The 22,856-nt window shown below is 42.7% G+C and overlaps 1 protein-coding gene across 9 annotated transcripts in view; it reads left to right on the forward strand.

The window, feature by feature from the left end:
- The window catches only part of TJP1 (tight junction protein 1), a 209,110-nt gene that overhangs the window by 128,711 nt on the left and 57,543 nt on the right, over window positions 1-22,856 (forward strand). For 8 of the 9 annotated variants that reach the window (XM_037053769.1, XM_037053760.1, XM_037053761.1 and 5 more), the window contains one exon: window positions 17,447-17,503. In XM_037053769.1, coding sequence (XP_036909664.1) covers window positions 17,447-17,503 — 57 coding nt within the window. Of the gene's footprint in view, window positions 1-168; window positions 684-17,446; window positions 17,504-22,856 lie in introns of those variants that run through there. The other variant, XM_037053768.1, reaches the window with a different exon arrangement.

A 22,856-nucleotide genomic window follows, 5' to 3' on the forward strand; every position in this document is an offset into this window, starting at 1 on the left:
GACTCCCCCGCCAGCGGAAATTATGCCTTACAAGTTACTTCGGAAACTGGTCTTCCTTCCGCAACGGGGGTCGTATCCCGGGAGGAAGCGGGCCGGGGCCGCTCGCCTCGCCCCGCCCCCACCATGGCCCCGCCCCCACCCAGCTGGGCATGCTCAGTGGGCCGGGCCGGGCCAGACCGGCAGGTTTGCGTGGCTGCTTGCAGTTACCGGCGCCGGCTCTTCCCTCAGAATCTGCGTCCCTTCTCCGCGATTCGTTCCAGGGAAGTTACGTGCTGAACACGGCTTCCGAGGAGCCGCCGGGCGGGCTGGGTGGACGGCCGGAGGCCCCCGGTGCTGCCGAGGGGCGAGTGGGCGAGGCCGACGTGGCCGGGCAGCGGAAGCTTTGGGAGAACAAGCGAGTGGCCACACTCGGCGGGAGGCACCGGCCGGGCGCGCCCCTTGGAGAAGACCCGGGCGGGGCGGGCAGGCGGGCGTTCCCCGGACTTTTGTCCGAGTTGAGTCCCCTCCCCGTGGGCTGGGCCTCTCCGGCCTCCCCCGCCCCCAGCCCCGCTCGCTCCCGGGAGATGTTTATCTGGGCTGTGGCGTGAGGAGCCGGCGGGCTCGGGGCACGGTGTTTCGGGTTCGAGGAGCTTCGCGCGGCGCCGGAGAGAGACAAGATGTCTGCCAGAGCCGCGGCCGCCAAGGTGAGCGCCTCCGCGGCCGCCAGGGCGCATCCCGAGCGAGCGCGGCCGCCCGCCGGCGTCGGGCCCGTGCCCCGCCCTCCTCCCGGCGGGCGGCTGCCTGGGGGCGGCGGCGGCGGGTGGGCTGTGCGGGCCTGAGGGGGGGGTGGCTGCTGGCGCGCCAAACCGCCGTCCCGGGCAGGTGCATCGCTGCTGGCAGCGGCGCCTGGCTCTGGCTCGCGTCCGGCGGGGACGCGCAACAGGTCCTGCGCCGGGAAACTCGGCGTCGGGAATGGGTCGCACGGCCCCGGACGCGAGCCTGCCGTGGGCCGGAGGTCGGGGTTTGGGGTGCCACCTCCAGCTAGCCGGTGGCTGCTGCGTGTGGAGGAGTGGTTGGTCCCGGCGAAACCTTGTGGTTTCGATCTGATGTCACTCTTCGCGGAATGCGCGAGCCAGCGATAAGACATTGATACAGTAAAACACTCAGCTTGTGTAGTAGGTCGGATATTTTTTTCCACTTTGTATTATTTATTTAAGGCAACATTGAAAAAAAGCCAACCCCCTTAACACTCTTTAATAGTTTAACTTGAATTAAACTTTTCGAAAGTAATATGAAATGCCCCTACAAGTGGACAATAAGATAAACTCTTAAAAATGAACCTTAACCAAGATCCGTGGGTTCAGCAAAAAAGTAACACTATTTCCTATCAGATTTCCAGTGTGCTTTGAAGTGTTAGGTCGTTTTCTCGGTGCTTTGAAACCTACTAGTGTATTATACCAAAAAAGTTGAAATTCTAAAAGTCAGTTAACATCCTCTACTTTTGCAGATTTTAATTCTTTTTCACCATAGAGTAGCATTTGTCCTTTTTAGCAAATTAGAATAATGCAGAAATGCGAAGAGTAAAAATCTCCCCCTTTAAAAATCCATTACTTGAATCACTTTCCAAGTACTTAAGTAGGTTGGCGTTTTTATGTATTTATTTTTCTGTTTGGACTGTTTATTGGTAGTACCTGGGAGCGGGCATGCGCTTTGTGAGAGTAGTTGTGTGTAGTGCTGAATACAAGTGAATTCTTTTAAGGAATGTAGCATTTTCTCTTTTAAAAGACTTGGCGTTTGTATCTTTTTGACTATGTTGCTGAAGAACAAACCAAAGATAAAACTTGATCCAGTGACTTTAAAAAAAAGGCCAATATTTTGCTTTGGTTTTAAAAGAGGCTCATATTATTTCGCTTTTCTGGGGCTTCCTTTCCCAGGCTTTGTCTCCCTGTGGCCCAGAATGTCGTTTTGTGCCTGAAGTGTGATCTCCCTCACTTGTAGCCAAGACAGCACATACTTTTAAAAAGGTTATTCCCAGACTGGAGAGAAGTGAGTTTTAAATGGATTGCCATAGTAAGGTGATTTAGAAGGCGTAATACTTTTTCTCCTGCATTATGGTGTTGAGATTTTATGCCATAATGAAAAGCATCACGAGTTAAAGATTGTACTGTAGGGGCACTTGTATTCTTAAATATTTATGAGTCAGATGTGAGTGGAAAAGCTTATTATTTTGAATGCTGTGTTATGAGGCCTTTGCGAAATCTTATGTAGAGCAAAGCAGGCCATAGAAAAATAGGTGAAAGGGAATAATATTCAACCATCTGTTTTCAAGTCACATTTAACTTTTAAGGTGATTAAAGTACTTACAAAGAGGCAGGCTTCTGTCCTTAATACTTTACATATGATGCTTTTGTTAACCTCACCCTCAGTTAAACAAAACAGGACATTAATTTGGCAGCTTGCTGTTTTGTATTTTGCCTGATGGTTTGTGGAACTCTCCTCTAAGCTGATAACCTGTGATTCTGTGTTCTTTGTGATGGTTGAATAGCTTTCTCTCCCATGAATATGCTGTAGATCATCTCTGCCTAACTTGTTGCTTGGGTTTTGCTATTGTAGTAAGTAGTATAATGTTTTTGTATGTACATACTTATATTGTGTATTGTACGTCTAGTTCTTAAAAATGGAATTCCTGGGTCAGAGGGTATGTACATTTAAAGTTCTGATAAATACCAGTGCATTTTTCTCCAAAAAGGTTGTAACCTAGCAATAAATGTGACAATTAGTGGTAAATTACCTGAATTTTAAAGAAAGTCATAAAATAAATGAGATGAGATCATACACTCCCAGGATGGGAGAGTCATTATGGTAGAATACACCAATTTTCCTTGAGTTGATGTGTAAATGTTGTACAAGTTCAAATAGAATTCTAGCGTTGCCTTATAGAAAACTTGATATATTGATGAGAAAGCTTATCTGATAAAATAAAGGCAGGATAGTCATGGAATTTTGAAAGGAGGTCCCATCAGAGCCTAATGAGTTATAATTGAAAGCAGTCTGCCAGTTCAGCAGCAGACAGTGGAACCAAAGGGTCCAGAGACATCTGTGTATTTATGAGCTTCCAGTGATTGTGGTTGTCAGCGCTTCTTGTGTGTCAGGTATTGTTCTAAGAGCTTACCAGGAATGAACCGATTTAATTCTCGCGGTAACCCATGAAGAGAGCGATGCTGTTATTCCTACTTTCTGGGTGGGGAAACAGAAACACAGATACGAAAGTAACATACCCAAATTCATTTAGCCAGCAAGAGGGAAAAGCAGGGATGTATGGTGAAAATAACCTAGATTAGAGGGAGGGTAGGTGGTTCAGTAAACAGTACTGGGACCCGTGGTTAATTTGTTTTATTTTGTCTGAGTTTATACCTCAGGCCCCCCCCAAAATGCAAATAAAATTTGAAAAAGAGCAAATAAGGCAAATCATAGAGTACTTGGAAGACAGTATAGGACATTTTTTCAAAAATATCTACCTAAGTTGGAAAGGGCTTCTTTGTATGTAATTTAGCTTAAGAAGTCATAAAGGAAACTGTTCTTGTGTGAATGATGTACACCTGACTTTGTGAGCACCATTACTCGTGTACCTGGCATAAAATTACTCAAAAGTTAAAATCAGAAACCTGAGGGTGGTTCTCTGTCTCACCAGAGAATTGTTAATTACACAAGAAAATGGTATGAATAATTATTAGGAACATTTTCATTGGTTGAATCATGGAAAGTGGCTGAAGGAAGTTGTAGTGGCTTCAGGATTTCCAAGCTTTGGGGGAAGCTTTGGGGTTTCACTTTGGGGGAAGCAATAAAATTTAAAATTGTACTATTATGTATGCTTATTAGATTTCCTGGTTAAATGTTTTCATTATATCTCAGGGACCATATCTTTTTCCCTGTGATTACCTGTAAAATTCTAGTGTAGTTTACTATGAAAATTATTTACATCACTTCTTAGGAATTTATGTATTGTGTCACCTAAGGCACAATAGATTTTTTAAAAATGGCTGAACATTTGAAAGATAATTGTAGAAATTATGTATTTTGCCATGTATAATGTGCGCCCCGTGTTTTGTATGCATTGTACACAAAAAGTTGGGAAAACATGCGCTTTGTACACGGCAAAATACGGTAGCTAAATAAACAAAACTAATTGAAAATTAATCTTTATAGATAGGAATTGTGTCCTGAGTGGCTGTTGTAATGTAGCTTTTATTCTTGTAGTTACTGATCAATTCCTATTTGTTTCATATTGCTTTAAAGGTAAACTAAAAACTCACTGTGCTTTGTGTAATGGGCTTCCACCTTCAATGGGCTTCACTGTAGTGCCTTTTTCTGGACGTGTTGTATTTATACAATAATTACTATGCACTAGAGCTATTTCTATAGTATTGAAGGCAAAAGGCCTTTAACTTATGTTAGCCTGTTTTGCATTTTAGATGTTCATGGTTGAAACTGTAACTTGGCTGATTATCCGGACCACAGTTACAGCCTTTAGGTTTGTTTGAGGACAGCTCTGTTGGATAGCCAGCTGCTTTTGAGGTCACACACGGCCTTCCCTGTAGGTTGTATAGTGGTGCGGATTGTACTGCGAGTTAGGAAAGACTGTCTCTCTCCCCACCCCCCAGCCTGCCTCTCTGAAATACTGATGTTTTCACGTTAGGGACTTGCAGACTTTCATTTCTTGTTCAAGAAAGATTATGCTGCCCATTGATTTGCTCTCAGCAAGAGATAGAGGAGGTCAGCCATCCACACCAACAAATGAAGAGGTTGAAACCAATCTGTGATTTTGAGGGCTGTAATACAGCGTATATAGCACTGTTTCCTGTTTGGTTTGAAGGACAAAGATTACAGAAGTTTCACTCATTTTTTCAGTCCTGGAAACAATGCACTGGTTCTGACTTTTACTTGCTCTTTAATCTTTTTTTCTATTTAGAGACCAAATGTAAACTCAGTACAGTTCTAAGAATAAAACTGAGTATAAATAAGACAGATCACTATGTTGCTAAGGAAATTGGCTTTAAAATAATAATTTTGGTGAAAAATTGGGAAGTGCAATGAATTACACTATACTTTTGGACATAACCCTGACACGATAGAAGTTCAGTCTTCCGAAAGACCGTGAGTCTGGCTGTCCCTTCGAGTGTAGCACCTGCCACCCACCCCTGACAGCCCTGAACCCCCTCACGTGCTCAGGGTCATGTGTTCAGGCACTCAGGGACCCAGCATTGAGCACTGACCAAGCACTGGGGTGACTGAGGACAAGTGAGGGGACTGAGCAAAGTTATTTTTTACTTCTAGAGTTCTTGATCAAATGCTAACTAAGATTAAAAGATAGTTTATGTCTAGTATGATATTTCCAAAATATTTGACTGGAACATACTTTGAGTCTCTGGATTTTGAAAGACAATCTTAAAACTTACTAGTTTAACAACTTCGAATCTTTTAGGAGGAGAGAGACATGAGGGTAGTTTACTGTTTTTTAAATGGATCTAAAATTGGCGTGTTTCAGAACGGTGTTTGCCGTGTAAGGCAGCAACAAAAATAGGCCTTTTGCCTTCTCTGACCCAGAGTGCTTCTTCATTTATTTATTGCAGAGAAGGGCGGCTTCAGGTTGCTCCTTTATGGGTTAGCCGGGTGCTTTATTTCCATTCCTTCTTAAGCAGATAAATTCTTAATAATGAGAAGGGTGTGGTGTTCACCACGTGGGTAGGAAATTTCATTTTACATCCTAAAAGTGGATGAAAACGGTTGACTCTGAATGGTCAACTATACCACAGAGGCACTACTTTAAAACACCAGAAAACCAATGTTGCCAAAATTTTTCCCGTAAAACACACCATTTGAGATTCGATAACAATGCCCTGGCTGATGTGTATGTTGTGTGAAGTACTGAATCTCACATGGCCCTTAACTTCGGGATGCATCCAAAGATGAGTTCTTACTAGTTTGAGTTACACCTGTCAGTTACTGTATCAGAATCACCCACTCTCACTAGGAGAATGCTGGCAAGTGAGAGAGTTGACTGATGAAAGACTTCAGTCATTCTGGTTTCTCGTGCCCAGAAGGAAGGTAAAAACAGGCGCTAACAGTACTTTCTGTGGGTATTTATTAGGGCATAAGATGAGCACACGTACCTTTATTAATTTGCTGAAATTTCTTTGTTTTGTTTTCTTAATAGCGTACATTCCCAAGGAGTGAAAGTTCATTTTTTTCTTGGTTATCTTAAGAATTTTCACTCTTTTGGAATTGTCAGTAGTAATCTGGCAGGGGTGTCCACCTGCGGCCCAACACAAAATCGTAAAGTTACTTACAACATTATGAGATTTTTTTTATGTGATTACGTGTCACAGTGTATTTAATGTGTGGACCAAAACAACTCTTCTTCCAGTGTGGCCCTGAGACATCAAAAGGTTGGACACCCCTGCGGGGTTGTACCATTTCTGGTGACTGAATTCAACTTATTTTATGATTAGCTCTCTTAATTCAGGACATAATTATCAAATCTAGAAGGATATCAGTAGTGACTAATTTTTTTGGTTAGCTCAGCAAACATTAATGGAGCACATTTTGTCCTAGATCCCCGCTCTGTAGAAGCTTGCAGTTTTCCGTGCTGTACGCTGTAACAGTCAGTTGTGAAATGTGTAATTCCCCTTTAAGATCCAAAGAGTTGCATTGCTTACTCGTGAAAAATGAACATGAACACGATTATGGTCTTCCTTAGCACTGCATGCTGGTGACTTGGGGTTGGGAAAGTGGTGGAATCACAGCTAAAGCCTGGGCTTGCTCTAACAGTTGATTTTCTGCAGTTTATTATTATTTTTTTTGTTGTTAATTGAAAAGTGCTTTAATTAAATGTGGATACATCCACATGTTTTGTAAAAGGATCTCCATAGGAGAAAAGATTAAGAACTACAGAGTAATTCGAATTTACTTACATAGTTACAACTTCTTGAATAAACTGATGTGGAAAATATACAGTCTGCTAACTATTAACTGTTTACCTAGGGTGTAACAAGCTGTGAAATGCCTAACAGTTTGGAGTTTTTTCTCAACGGATACTTATTGCAAACCTGGTACGTACCAGGCACTGTTTCAGATGCTGGAGATAGAGCAGTGTACACGTGGCTGCACTCCTGGAGCATTTGAATGGTGCATGCAGGCAGAGAGGGACAAGTAGAATGCTGTATGTGATGGTAAGTGCTAGACTCCCCACCGTGCCAGTTCTAGATCACGTTCTTCTGCCAAAGATGACAACGATCTTGTTTTCTGTGGTGCCCACTTTGTAGCTTTTCTTTATAATTTCATCACTTAATTATGCATTCCATAAGCATTGTAGTTTTGCCTGGGAACTTGATGCAAACGGAACCGTGCAGCATGGGTTCTGTTGTGTACGGCTGCTTTGGCTGAGCATTGTGTTAGATGATTGATGTTGTGGGTAGCTGTAGTTCATTTGTTTTCATTGTATTCAGGGATGAAATTCCCAGTAATCCACTGGATGAGGGCTTACTGCCAGATTGGCTGGGGAACAATAGTTTGAATTAGAGTTACGTGGTTTGGGGAGAAAATGCTGTGTGCTTCCGTCTGAGGGGCAGGAGTAGATGAGCATGTTCATTAGTTGTAGGGGTACTCAGAACTGTGTGAAAGGTAGTAGGCAGCTTCCAGTGTTCACCTTGAATAGCCGGTTTTGGTTTTGAGGGCAGTTTCTGACTAAGGTCTTAAAAGTCCATCATCTGTATGCATCCATATTATTTGACTGATCAGACCAGTAAAAGCCACAATCAGACAAAGTAATATGCTTTGGACAAAAAAAAACAACTGAAAACACGTCCACTTTTCAAAGTATTATTGTGCGAAATCTTTCCCTTTGTGTCATGTAAAGGAGCATTGGAAGATTTATTTACTGGTTGTTTTGTTTTTAACAGTGATGTTAGAATGTTTAAACAAACAGACCTGTATTTTGATGCTGTAGTGTCTGTACAATCAGAAGACAGTGCCCATGGCAGAGAGATTCAAGCTCTTGTTGTAAAAGTGAGTAGTGTGTCAGTAATAAATAATGGCTGTATGATATTGGACACTGATTTTGTGGCAAGCACTAAGCTAAGTGTTTTGTGTGTCATTTCATTTAATGCCCCCTGGGTTAGGTACTACTGGTATCTCTGTTTAATTGGTGAGGAATATGAGGTTAAATTCACCTGCTCCTGCCCACACGCTTCATCATTCCCATGTGCATATGCCTGGATGTGTTTGTGTTCTAAAAGAGTGTCAGGGAGCTGCCTGTGGAATGGGGTTGGGTGAGTCTTCAACCAGACTGGCAGCGTGAATCATAAACTGCGGAGAGAGTGCCCTGGCGGTCAGAGAGCGCGAGTTGGGCTGGAGGAAGTGGCTGTTGCTCAACTCCAGCTGATCGTTGGCGACCAGGAAGACAGGCCAGATCTGCCAGTTTTTTAAAGCAGGCTGTCAGTCCGGATTTTTATGTAAATTACCTTGACTTAAATACTGTCAGCTGATTTCATTCTTTTCTATCTTTTCATTGTGAGATGCAATACCTATATAAAAGTACACAAAACAAACATACTTGAATGAATTACTATAAAGTGAACACCCGTGTAAACACCTTCCAGGCCGAACGGTAGAAGATTGCCCGTGTCTCAGAAGCTCCCCCCACCACTTGCCTCTTCCCAGTAACATCACCCTTTAAATGCTAAGGTCACTGTCCTGTTAACACCTTTCCTTCCCCAAGGTGGCCACTGTTCTGACTTGGTTTTCAAGGTTCCTGTGTTGTTGCATTTCAGCTCACTTGTCTCCATCGCTGTCTGGTGTTGCATGACTATACCAGTGGACTCAGTCTGCTGGGGACGGGCACTTGGGTTCTCTTCTAATTCTGGCTGTTCAGAATATTCCTCCCCCAAACACTTGCACATGCCTCTTGGTGAGCATTGCATATGTTTATGTATTTAGGGACAGCGTTGCTACTGGATTGCTTAATGTGTCTTCAGTCTTAGTAGGTAATGTCTTACACTCTTCACCCTCAGTGAATGAATTTCTGGTGCCCTGCGTAGCACCATCACTCGGTATGAATTGCTGCAATGTCAGCCCTTCCAGGGCATCTGTCATATAATCTCATTGCAGTTCTAATTTGCATTTTTTTGACTAGATGAGCGACTTTTTATATTTCTGGCCTGTTCAAGTCTTTTGCCTGCTTCCTTTTACCATTACTTGTCTTCCTGATTTTCCTCATATCTTCTTGGAAAAGAACTGGTTGACTGTATGTCCTGTAGCTACAGTTTCCCACCTGGTAGCGGTCTCTGACTGGTGTTTTCCTGACCACAGGTCTTCATTTCAATGTGGGCTGAGGGTAGTGGCACAGAGAAAGGCCAGCAAAGGGAAGTTCCGGGAGAGGGACCCGCAGCAGACCGGGTCCTGCACTCAGAGAAGTCAGGTAACACAAGGACTGAAAACCGATCGACGAGGAATCCTCAGTCTGTATGACTTTATGACTTTGGGCTCTGGACTGTGAATGTTGCGGTCCCCACTTAATAGCTGTTTTCTTATCTGAAGGCCGAGGAAGGGAACAGCACCCCTCTCGGGGCGGCTGGGCTCTGGCGCAGGGCCCAGTGCCTCGTAAGCCATTATGTTAGCCGTATCTTTTAAAAACATTTAAGTGAGGCCCATCCTAATACCAGAGAAGAGGCATATAGGAGCTGTGTTTGTGTGGGTGCACACTTGAACAAACATATAATTTGTGTGTGTCTGTATTTATTGGGTACTGAACAAATGTCAGCCTGTAGGTTGGGAGTCCCAGCCCAGCAAGGCATGCTGTGGTTTCAGACCCTTGAACTCCTTAGTTTTTAAAAATTGCTGCGGCATTAAAGAAGAGAGGCAGTCTGTGGTCTACTGGGTTGGGGAGTAGAGGGTAAAAACTACTCCAGATCCACTGCACCTGGCCCAGTTTGGGGCATCCATCCTGTGTGGTGAGTGATTAGCAAATTCTGTTCAGTTTTTACCTCCTGAGCACCTTCTGTCTTTCTGCTTATTCCCTCTGTACTTCCTAATGTTTTACAGCCCCCTCCCCCAACACACACACACACGCACATACACACACTATAATCCATTATAATCTGTTTTCCTGTAACAGCCTCCTAAGAGTATCATACCCTTTCTCCTCACTCACAATCTGTTTTTCTAAAATGATCTTTTCAAAATCCACTTTTGATTAGTGTCCCCTCCCCCTGTACCCCAACTCATCCTGAAACTGCTAGACTCCTTATTGCCTTTAGGAGTGAAAGACCCAAATCTGTAATGTGGTCTCTGAGCTCCTGCTGGATTACTTGGCCTCTGCCTGCTCCCTGGCCTCCCCTTGCGTCTTTCTCTTCCATCTCCCTGTTCCCAAACTGTGCTGCCCTCTCTGCTGTTCCTACCAGGTCCTGTACTTCCTGCCAGCTTCCTCTTTGGGCCTCCCTCATGGCACCATTTTTCTTTTCTTTTTCTTTCTTTCTTTCTTTCTTTCTTTCTTTCTTTCTTTCTTTCTTTCTTTCTTTCTTTCTTATTTAAGCCTGTGATTATGCACTTGGTTGTAAAATTTTTTGGTCATCCAGTTCTGCTAGAATATAAGCCCCTTGAGGACAAGGTCAAACTGTGTCCTCTTACTTGCAGAGCTAAACACAGGGTCTGGCATTTAATAAACTCAAATATTGTTTGAGTGAATGAGAGAAGAATGTCAGTACTCCCGGGGCTTTTGCATATGCTGTTTGATCTACCTGGAAAGCTTGTCCCTCCTTTGCATCGCCCCTGTCCAGTTCTTTTCCTCGAGAACCGTGCCCTGAAGCCAGAGACTGCATCAGAACTCTGCTGTGAGCTCCCCAGAATCTCCCTGTATAGCACTCACAGCTTCTGCTGGTTTGTTTGCTGGATATTTGGTTAATATCTGACATTCCTCCTAGATTAGTTACCTTCCTTACTCTGTTACTTACTTCCTGGTAACCGACTAGCTTAAAGCTTAAATTCAGCCCAGAAACTCCCAGAAGATCCTAGTGTATCTGCAGGACTAGCTGCATGTTCCTTTTCTGCAAGGGCAGGCTGCTGCTGGAGCAGCCAGCCAGCAGCTCCTGGGGAAGTGGCTCAGTGACCCAGCATCTGGTGTCTTGCTAGAAGCCATCTTGGCGTGGGTCTTTCCTAGACCAGTAATTAATTTCTAGTCTCTCCTATGAGTTTGTACTTCCTGCTGAGTAGTGAGTTTGAGCACTTTCCCCACGTGTTTATTGGCCTTGTGCATAGCCTCTTACCCCATCTTTTCTACTAGGGTACTGCATTAGATAGGTATCATCTGTCATGTTACTTAAAAAAATGCAGTTTTACATGAAAATAAAGGATGTTTCCTCTTTGTTGTGGATGGGACACTCCTAGTCAACAATTAAAACTGGCACACTTACCATTGAACCTGACCCATTACTGCTGCCACCTGAGCAGTAAGATGGTTAGCCTCGAGGTGCCTGGGCTTGGCACCAGGGGGGAGTCCCTGACCTTACGGGATCACCTAAGTGAAGCTCCGCAGTTGACACACAGCTTGTCACCTTTTTACTTAGGTATGTCATGATTTGTTTAAACTAGTTTTATTATTTAAGGTGAAGGAAGGAGGCCAGTAGTAAAGAAACATGGCCTGGTTAGTGTACATATTTGGTCCATTTTTCATTGAGTACTTTGTTGTATCATGATTTTTCATAAATGTTATTATTTAAACTGAAGGATTTTTTAAAGCCCCTCATTTTGAATAAATCACAGGCTTAGAGAAAAGTCACAAAAATTTTAGAGTGTCAATGTGTCCCTCTTCTCACTCCCCTTACATTTTACATAATCATAGAACAATGATCAAGAATAAGAAATGAACATCAATACAGTAATAACTAAACTACTGACCGTATTCTGATTATGCCAGTTTTCCCTTTTTCTGTTTGAGGATTCCACACTGCGTTTGGTTGGTCATTTTTTTTTTTTGGTGTCTCTGAATCTGTCCCAGACCCTCAAGTCTTCCCTCTGTCTTTTATGACCTTGGCACTTTTAGGGGGAATTGATTGATCATTCTGTGGAATACAGCTCGATTTGATTTGTAGGATGTTCTCTCCTCGTTGGAATAGGTGATGCAGTTTTGGAAATCATGTGGTGGTGCATTCTGTCACAGGGTTCACGGTGTTGACGTGACTTACTACGGATGATGTTTACCTTGATCATTTGGAGAAGGTTGTGGGTGTCTTCTCTAAAGTTAATGTTTTTGTCATTGATAGATATCTGAGGCAGCAATAATCCTGTTACTCCTCGGACTTGCTTTTTCCTATGTCCTGTGTTGCTTTCCCTGTATCCTCACTGGCTGCTCCTTCTCAAGTTAGTTTGGTTCTTCCTTTTTTCCCTCTACAATATCTGTCATCTTGGTCCTTGGGTAATTGGATTTTTTCTCTTGGGTTTAATACTACTTTGTTGATTACTTCTGGGTCCCTATTTACTCCGATCTTGGTCTTGATCTTACTGCCTATGCTTGTTACTCCCTGCCAGTTGTTCCATGGGCACCTTAACTTAAGGATGTTAAACTGGATCTGTAATCTTGTGTCTGCTTTTTCCCTCAGTCCCCTAATTCAGAAAACAGCCCTCTTGGATGCCTCTCCCTTTTCACTTGAACTTTTAACTGGTCTCCCCGCCACAAACTGTCTCCCACACCGCAGCCTTCAGGAGTTCTGGCTGTGTCATTTGACCGCCTCACATGCCCTAGTGTGATTGCCCCTAGAGTTTCAAGTCTGTAGCGTTACGGACCTGTTGTGATGGTACTTGGGCAGCTTCTCTTTCTACGCTTTGCCTAGTCCACAGGTGGAGCTTGTCAGCCACATTAAAGCCAGTTTCATGAACAGCATCTGTAACCTTGCTGACACACAGTTTCTTCCTCTGAAACAACTTTCAGCACTTTTTCCTGGTCACCCTTCAAGCCTGAACTCCAGTGTTGCTTTCTCAGAGACTCGGCCTCTAATCATTGCAGCGCACAGAGTCCTTCCATCCCCCAGGACAGCACCACTCACAAACCACTGATGTATTGTTCCAAGCCTTCTGGGGCGGGAAGAAGGAGGGGGGACCTTTGTCTCCACAGCACTCAGCATGTCTGGTAAATGTTTGTTGAATAAATGAATGAATGAATGCTTTTATTATTATAGCCACAAGGATAGTAAAATTTAACTGGCTGCTTATATATTTAGATAATGTATAAGATTTTTCTTACATGTTAAGATTTTTCATTATTTGGAGACACTAGTTTTATTTATTCTATTTTTTGACTTGACCTTCCAATTATAGGTTCGCCCTGTGTTTTCAGTTTCTGTTCTCCAGTCTTTTCTCCATTTGATTTGTCATCCGCCCTAAAGGACAGTGAAACTGCCTAGAATGGGGATCTGAAGTTTTGGCAGGAAGCCCTTCCGAGTTGGCGATCTGAGTAGTGTCTTTGCCAGCTGGAGCTTGGAACAAAGGAACCAAAGAAGCTCTTGGTAGATTCTGAAATGCAGCCTTTTGCTTCTTCAGAAATTGTGATTCTAGTCAGTTGGTGCCGACTGAGAAATGGACGCAGGGCCTGGGATCTAGTGGTCATGAATTGCACAGTGTCTCCATGCCTTCTGGGGTGCGTCACTGTGTACAGAATTGGTGGCCCGTGGGGACTAACTACAACTGGAATTGTGGTCTGGTAGCATTTTGGAGCCAGAGGACGTTTTCACTTGAGAAAATCTTATGCAGTTGCCTAACTTTATAGGTGAGGACAACTGAGGTTACCTATCTTGTAGTTAATGGCAGATCTGGGCTCTGGTCTTGCTATTTCTGGTCTAGCTCATTTTTGTTTAACAGCCTTTTTCCGAGTTACTGAGAAGTGGTAGTGCTGGAATCCTGCTGGGGGAATCACACTTTTTCCTTGGTCTCCCACAAACCTGGCCGTTTGGGGAATGAGAAGTATGGATTTCTGGAAGGTCTTAGTCCAAGTACAAAGTTATAATTATGCGTTCTTTTTCTTTCCTTTGTTTTTGAGAACACTAGCTTTGTCATAAGAAAATTGACAAGCAAGTTTACAATAAGGGTTGTTTTAAAAATCATTTATTTGAATAGATAATAGATGAACTTGATGAAAACTGCAAAAGGGTTCACAGCGAAAAGATTCTCACCAGCCCATCCCCATTTGCATTGCGGCACCCAAGAGACCCCTTGTTGTTTAGGTCTTCCAAAGGAAGCCCCATTCTCCTTTCCTCTTTATGGTAGTGCTCGCAAAAAAGAGTGCTGATAAATTCACTGGTACCCATTTTCTCTCTGTGTCAGCCTTCAGTTTCTGAGCAATGTACTGTAAGAAGCTCCTCCCCTTTACCCCTCCACAGTTGATGGTGGTTGTTTTTAACTAGAGCAGAGTTGAAAGAACTTTACAATGAATAGCCTTGAGTCCTGACAGCTGAGATTTTCTTCGATTTTACTGTATTTGCATATCACAAATCAGTGAGTTTGTCTGTTTGGTCATCCCTCAGTGCATTCAGGACTCCTCCTGGGGTGTGCTGGGTTTACAACCAACTGTGGGTAGAATTTTGCTGCTTTTTCTACTGGAGGAAACCAAGGGCTGAGGAGTGAAGAGAGACGACATGGTTCATTGTTTAACCTAGGGATACATTTTATTCTGTTTTTTTTTTTTTTTTACTGGTAAGTATTGGCAAGGCATAATACACATTTATATTGTGGATTAAATTGGTTTAGTGTGCTGGTCAAGAGCCTACGTCCTTACTGTTTCCGAGGTTTCATTCTCTATTGCCTTCCTGTAGGGAGGTCTCCCATCTGATAAACCAAGCTAATGAGAGTATGTTTGGCCTTCACAGAGAAGTGAGGTACCACACTATGTCACCCTTTTGGGGGAAGCCATTGAGTTAGTTGAGATGTGTGCTTTTCTAATCCCTCCAAAGAAGAAACATATTTTGATTGGCATCTGGAGAATTGTTTTAGTATTTTTATTTTTCCCCTTACCATATACCAACAAAACAATTGAAGTTTCTCTTACGGTACTTCTCTTAAAGGTTGTACTGTAAGACCTTACTGTATGTATTTTTTGGAACGTAAGACGCACCTAGGTTTTAGAGAAAAATAGGGAAAAATTTTTGAAGCAAAAAAATGGTAAAATATTTAATAACAGATAACATAATATTTCACCAATATAAATAAACAGAACTTAACAGCAACATTAACAACCATTACTTCTCCCAAATGGGGGGGGGTGCGTCTTATAGTACAAAAATACGGTGACTCCTTCAGAAACAGTAGATAAAATGCTTTTTATAATTAACATAAAACAAAATAGTCTTCTTAAATACTTGGTTTTCCTAAAAGGTAAGTTAAAAATAGATATTTGAAGCTTCAAACAGGATTTGTTAAAAGTGGCTTAAAATACTCTGGCCCTGTGTTGAGGTTGGGAATGATGAAAGGAGAGCCCAGAGATAAAGACCTAATGAAGAATCGTCACCCGTGATCCCTGCACTTGGATGTGATCACTGTCAGCATTCTGTCTGTCCTTTCAGCCTTGCCTTCCCCACTCATGTTTCACCCAAGTGAGGCTAACAACCTACAAGCTGTTTCACAGAATTAACATTAAGTCAGTTTCCCCATTTGATCGGTATTTTCTCACAAAATGGAAAACTGTGCTCATTAAAACCACATGGAAGATGGTGAACCCTTTCATACCCGAGCTGTTCAGGCCTTTGCCTGTACTCGGATCCCTCTCAGTTGGAACTGATGGGAAGGGGATTGAAGAGGCCAGAGGCAGTGCTGCGGCTGGAGAGGGGGTCAGGAAGAGGGGGCCTGGGGCTGTGCAGCAGCTCGAGTCTTTACTACGTCAGTGAAGGTTGGGCAGAGGGGCACTTAGGGCAGATACTGTGATCATGTGTGTTTTTTAGTAGAACTCTTAATGCTTGTCAGCAGAACTACTTACATCTTCATTGCTTCATACCGATGGAGGGGTTTTCTTTGAATGCACTGAATCCTGGTCAATTTTTGTTGAAACAACAAAACAGCCCTATTTCCTCCTTTTCATTAAAGGGAGGCTTGCGGCACTTGATTGGAAGGTGGAAACCAAACGCTGGTGAGCTTGGCAGTTCTTATCTGTGGGAGTGAACAGAGAGATCCTTTCTCTCCCTCTCTTATTCATCGGGCAGGAAAGTTAATCTAGTTGCTTTGGGTTTAGGGAAGCAGCCTTTCGTCGTAGGGATTCATTTTCTAAAGTGGCATTAATCTTCGGTTAAAGTTGCTGTGGGAAAGGAGAAATGGGCCCTTGGCACCTTGATGGGCACGTTGTTGTGATGCTGATGACAGGGTGTGATGGGAAACAGCTGGTGCTTGGGAAGTGAGCAGTTCCAACAGAACCTGCGCTCAGCATTCTTCCCCGCTCCCGCCCGCACATTTTGTTACCTCTGCAAAGGCCTTTAAAGAAACTTTATCAGTGCATTATTTTTAGGAGCCCCAATTCCATAAAGGGGTAACAGTAAGAGGGGCTGAGTTACTTAAAGCCTCCAAGAGCATAACGCAATTTATAAAAAACTTATTTTGAATTCTTTAGTGCCCATCCCTCAGGTAGTAATTTATTTCCCTCTTTAGTAAGAGTTTCTTGACTGTAGATGAACCTGAACTCTACGCAGTGGTTTGAGTAGGACCTTCATTGGAGCTTGTATTGCTCTTACTTTATGGCGATTCTTGGGGAGTTTTTATGGAGTTGTCTATTTGTTTTCCTTTTTTTGTTTTATGTGTGGGCGATAGTATACTAGAAAAGCTGTTATTCCTCCCTAGAAAAAAAAAGCTCGAAGACAATTTTGTAGTATAATTGTAAATTATACAAATCTGTAGTATTGTCCTACCTTAACTGGGTAGGACAATAGTGTTTAACTGTGATATGCAAGCATCCATTGACCAAGCCTATCAAATGGTTCCATCTTGTTTCCTGTAACATGGATATTTACAATTGCTGAGTTGAGAGGTATTTGACTTTCCCCTTTTCTTTGCACAGCGTAAGGAATGCTTCAAAATGTTTTGCGTGTCAATAGATATTTTAAGATAATACTATTCCAACTTTTATTCTTTTCTACTTCATGTTAAGTATAAAGTTGCAGAATTAGCTGGAATACTGATTTTAGTTGGCAAGAAAGGAACAGAGCGGCATCTGTCCAAATTAAGTTAAAAACAAAGGAAGTTCCTGTGTGTAGTTTCCTGTCTCTTACAGCAAAAGCAAACAACAACAAAAAAACCCCTTCTATAATTATTAAGCTCTTTTCAGAGTACCTAATATAATAGTATGGATGTTAATGTGCTAAATTGTTCACTAGATGTTCTCGCTTGCATTATTAAAGATATTTTCTTAAAAGATAAATGACTTGTTTTTCTTTTCCTTTATCAGAGCACAGCAATGGAGGAAACTGCTATATGGGAACAACACACGGTGACGCTTCACAGGGTGAGTTTCTGCTGCAGTAAATAATCTGTGTGTAACTCAGGATATTGGCAGCTTTTGGAAACAATAGAGGAAAGCCAGATGTCAGGAAGCCCAAAGAAAGGGGAAAAACTTTTCTATATTCCTTTGTTTAAAATCAGACTTGCAATAAAATCTTTATTAAGGTCAAAAGCGAACATGATTACTTTTTCAAATATCCCTTTGGTGTGGTTATTTGTATATTTGCTGTTTTTATTCCTGCGTGAAGAAACTGAAGTTATTTCAAAAATTTTCAGTGATCAGATAAAAGACACTGTATGTTATATAAGTTGTAAACTGCTTCAGCCTTTCTGAGTACATATACATGCATCGTAGGCTTGGGATTTAAAGTAAACCAGGTCATGTGGGTAATAAAACCTTAAAAGATACTTGTTGATTTGAAACATGTAGACCCTGAGCTATTGCTTAAACATTTGCAGATGGGCACAGAGTGAAGAGCAGCAAGCTGGGTAAGAGTAGGAGCTTTGTCCGCCTTCCCCTTGAGTCCTGGTCTGCCTCTTTCCCTTTAGAAATGGGCAAGTCGCCCTGGCTGGTGTGGCTCAGTGGATTGAGTGCCAGCCTGTGAATCAGTCTCCAGTTCAATTCCCAGTCAGGGTACATGCCTGGGTTGTGGGCCAGGTCCCCAGTGGGGGCCACGTGAGAGGCAACCACATGCTGATGTTTCTCTCCCTCTCTTTCTCCTTCCCTTCCCCTCTCTCTAAAAATAAATAAATAAAACCTTTAAAAAAAGAAAAGAAATGAGGTTATCATAACTTTTTTTCTTAGTGTATTGGTATGGTCAATTTCTTGCTCTTTGAGTGTTGAACAGCCTTGCATTCCCAAGATAAATTCCTCTTGGTTGTGATGTAGCATCCATTTTATATATTGCTGAATTGATTTGCTGATGTGTTTTGAAGATATTTGTTTCTGTGCTCATAAAAGACACTGGTCAGTACTTTTTTGTGTATTGTTTTTATCTGGTTTTGGCATCAGAAAGCTACTAGCCACTAGCTACTAGCAAGCAGTTGGGAAGCATTCCTTCCTCTTGTGTTCTCTGGTGCAGTTGATGTTATTTCTTCCTTAATGTTCCGAAGGATTCATCAGTGTAGTCAGCCATCTGGTCCTGGAGTCTTCTTTGTGGGAAGGCTTTTAAGTGTAAAGTCAAGTTCTTTGATGTTAAATGGAAGTATTCATTGATGTGTTTCTTTTGTTAGAGTTTTTTTTTTGGTAGCTTTGATAGTTTGTATCTTTCAGAGTGTTTGTTTCTTTCATTTAATTTGTGAACATAAAATTGTTAACAGTGTTCCCTTATTTTACTGCTATTGATCTGTAATGAGGGTGTTTTGATTTTTCTTTTAATTTGTGTCTTTTATTTCTTGGTTTGTCTGGCTCTCGGTTTAACAATTTTGACTGATCTTTTTAAAGTACCAGCTTTTGTTTTCATTAATATTTTTTGTTTTGTGTTCTGTTTAATTGATTTCTGCTCTTACTGTAATATTTCCTTCTGCTGACATTGGGTTTAAATTGTCCTTTTTTGTAATTTCATAAGGTAGATGCCAGATCATTCACTGGAGATCATAGGTGTTACCATCACGTTGCATTTGTTTTTTCCTAGTATCGTTTAGTTTTTTAAATAGGCAAAGTAAGATACATCAGGTAAAATGTTTCTCCTTTCTACTATTTTGCCTTGTTTTATGAGGAATTCAGGTGTGGGGAAATAGTGTATTTGCTGCAGATCATTAGCTTAAATAAAGCAGGAAAATATCTTGGATGCCGAGAAAACAACCTGATTTTCTGACTGTGGTAAGTGTCACACCTCATAGTAGGGATGATACTCAGGCAGGTCTGAGAGCTCTTGTCCAGAGGTCAGTGTGAGTTTGCTTAGTAGCGGGCCTCTTCCCGAGCTTCGGTCTCCTCTCACCACAAAAAGGGTGTCAGCCCCAAGAGTGTTGTCAGGAGATACATGGGATGAGGTGGGTGTGCCGTTCATAACTGCGGTCCTTAGACAGGTTACCTGTTGTGCTGGGAACGAGCCCTGCTGCCTCTGGGCCTCCTCAGAGGGAGTCTGGGGCAGAGGGGAGGTCCTCAGCAGCCATCCCTCCAGGGACTGGTATTGAGGGGTTTTGAAAATAGACTTCCCTGTCAGAGCAAGCTGAGGGACTTTTCTATCAAACCAGAATTCATTTGATTTCATTCTCTGAGGCTGCGGCCCAGTCCTTCAGTGTTCTGAGTTGGTCCAGAATAAAAGTCAGCTCAGTTAGAGCATCGTCAGCAAACTTGGGCTCTCGAGAGCCTGATGATAATACTTCAGGCCTTGTAGGCCAAATCTCTCAGTGCTCTGCAACTCTGCAGTTGTATTGCAAAAGTAGCCACGGACAGTAGACCAAAAAATGGTATGGCTGTCTTCCAATAAAACTTTATTTACAAAAATGGGCAGCTAGCCCGATTGGCCTGCAGGCTGTGGCTTCTGACCACTGATGCAGAGAAATCAATGGGGTCACCCCCAGTTTTCTCACTTGGTCTGGGTTGGGGCCCCTAACATTGATTTTAAAAAAATGTTTCGCTTTGAAATGGAAGGCCATGGCCGCTGGCATCAGATTTTTGAGAGACACTGACAGAGGAATGCGAAAGGCGTTCTCCTTGAGGCGACCAAGTGGGCTTTTGGTAACAGTAGTAAGTGAGGGGCGATAATTTGTGGGTATGTTCTTTTGGCAGTGACCTGCAGTAGAAATACCATGTGTTGCCAAATAAGCACAAATCCATATTCTTTGACCTGGATGGTCAATTACACTTAAGGTGGAGGTAACTTCATCTTTCAAAGATATAAAAATTCTGCGGATTAGCACCCAACATTTTCTGCTGTTAATCATCAAGCATAATAGTACATTTTGCTTCAATATTCTATTTGCATTCCCAGAGGACTTTCCTCATGTTAGAATATTAGAAACTACAGAAATCCTGTTCATTCTTCAAGGCTAAGTAATTTTCTGGTGCTCCAGTGTGTGCCAAGGGACTGTTATAGAACCTGGAATTACATCAGAGAACAAACACAGGCAGAGCTTTGCCTCGTGGACTCTGCTCTCGCCGCGGGGCCTCAGCGACGGGGCACTGGATCCTAGGTGGTTGTCCACCCTGGCTCCTGCTGCATCACAGTGTTCTTCAGGGTTGGAAGTCTCAATCAGTGTTACATCCCCTTCCCGCTTAGTGCTTGCTTAAAACCCCAATAAAACGTCATTTCCTAGAGGTCACCCTGGTCAGCAGCGTCACTCTTAGGCAGTCTCTTTGGCAGCATTGTCCAGTGGAGATGCAGTGCAGAGCACACATGTAAGTTCAACTTGTCTAGCCTTCATGTTAAAAATGAAATACAGGTGAAATTAATTTTATATAGTAGATCTTATTTATTGGCCTCAATATATCCAAAATATCATTTTCAGCAGGTAGTCAATATTTAAAAATTGATGTACCCCATAGAGTTTTTTCCCCATAGAATCTTACAAAACCGACGCACGCTTTACGATTGCAGCATGTCTCTGGTAAGACCAGTCACATTCTCGGTGCTGAGGAGTCATGTGTCTCGTTTGTCATAAATTCAGTTCACTCTTAGGCAGAGATGCAAACACACACAGAAGTCACTGCTGCTCGTGGCTCTTACAGCCTCAGAAAGGAGAAACACGGTGAAAGGAAATCCTTTGATGCTCTTCCTTCTGTTCAGAAGCTCTATGACCGTATGATACGTGCGTGCGTACAAGCAAATGTTATCCTATCCTACAGCTTTAAACCACTCCCCCCACTCCATAACAATAAGCATTGTCTGGGACATCTCATGGAAACAGAAAGACCAACTTTTGACACATTAAAAAATTTGCATGGTCAAGATATATGAGGAAAAAATAGAATATTTTACAAGTCTGTTGAAAATTCCCTGGGACGGCAGCCACCTTAGTCTTTCAGTAAGTCCAGTGCAGAGCCTCCGATTGCCTGGAAGTGGTAGTTCACTAGTTTATCTGTACCCTTTTGTCCTTGAAGGTCAGTTTTACTGGATGCAAAGTCCTTGGCTCGCTGTTTTTCTTGAGTATCTCTATATTATCTTTGGCATAACATGTTGCTACCCAGATGTGACGATAATCTAAGTTTCTTTTCTTTATAAGTTAAAAGCTCTTGCCTAGATGTCAAAAAAAAAACCTTTTTCTTTAAAATCTGTCCGTGTTATTTGAATCCATCTTGGTGTTAGTCCCTGTGGGCTGGCGTTCTCAGACAACAGGCAGCTCCGGTGATGCGTGATCTTAGAGCGCGGTGTGGTTTCAGTTAAAGAACAGCACTGGGAGAGTTTTCTATTTTCTGATTACAGCTTTTACTATTACTTTGTTTCTATTTTTCTTAGTTACAGTTTTAACTGTTTATTTTTTCTCTTATGGTTTTGTTTTTTAGGGGCTCCCACTATCCATGCGTTGTATCTATCTCGTTTGCTGATTTGGTCTTGTGTCGTATCAAAACTCACTGTTTAACATTTCTAATAGCTCTTGAATTCTGTCACCTCATTTCTGAGTTTTTATAATTCTTATTTACGTTGTTTCATGTCTCGTATATTTTCTTACGCCTTTTAGTTTGTTTTGTAATAGTAACAGTTTTCTTCCCCCCTTTTGAGCACTCGTTCTGGTATGCTTTCATTTTCTGTAAGGAATTATTCCACCCCTCATTATTTTCATAGTAATTTTGTAAGGGATTTGATCCTGATACTCTGCTTATTTTTATGTGAAATTAGTTTCTTTGCGTTTTTGGAAATTGGCTTAGTTTCCTAGCGGGGGGTGTGTGTGTGCGTGTGTGTGTTCGTTCGTGCTCGTGCATGTGCTACAAATCATACTGCTGCTTTCTGACACTGGCTCTCTCCGTGCCCTGTGTACACTTTATTTGGACTTTCCTCTCTTTACTTTGTCCCTGCTGTTCTGGTCCTGCTGAAGTGCGACGCCCTGCCAGCAGTGCCTCCTCCGTGGGGCCCATGCTGGCAGGGCCTGGCAGGGCCTGGCAGGGCCACAGCGAGGACTCCCCCGCAGGCTCCTCCTGTGTCCTGCTGTTGGAGCAGGCACAGCCCCTCCCAATTCAGCTGCCCTTCCCAAGGTGTCATGCCCTTCTGCCCAGGGAAGACCGGTTGGTTATTGGGGTTTTCGGGTCACGGGTGTGTGAGACACCTTAGGGTTTTCCTCAAGTCTCATGGGTAGTTGGTTTGTCCCCGCCTGCTTGCGTCTTGCACCTGGAGGGGGTACCCTGTTTACCTGGCTCTGTTGTAAACGGCCATGGGGGTTTGGTTTGTTGTGTAGTTGCCCTGCTTGTATTTATTGGC

Source organism: Sturnira hondurensis, unplaced genomic scaffold (genome assembly GCF_014824575.4).
Source record: "Sturnira hondurensis isolate 20B ecotype Veracruz unplaced genomic scaffold, ASM1482457v3 Scaffold0007865, whole genome shotgun sequence".
Classification (NCBI taxonomy): Eukaryota; Metazoa; Chordata; class Mammalia; order Chiroptera; family Phyllostomidae; genus Sturnira; species Sturnira hondurensis.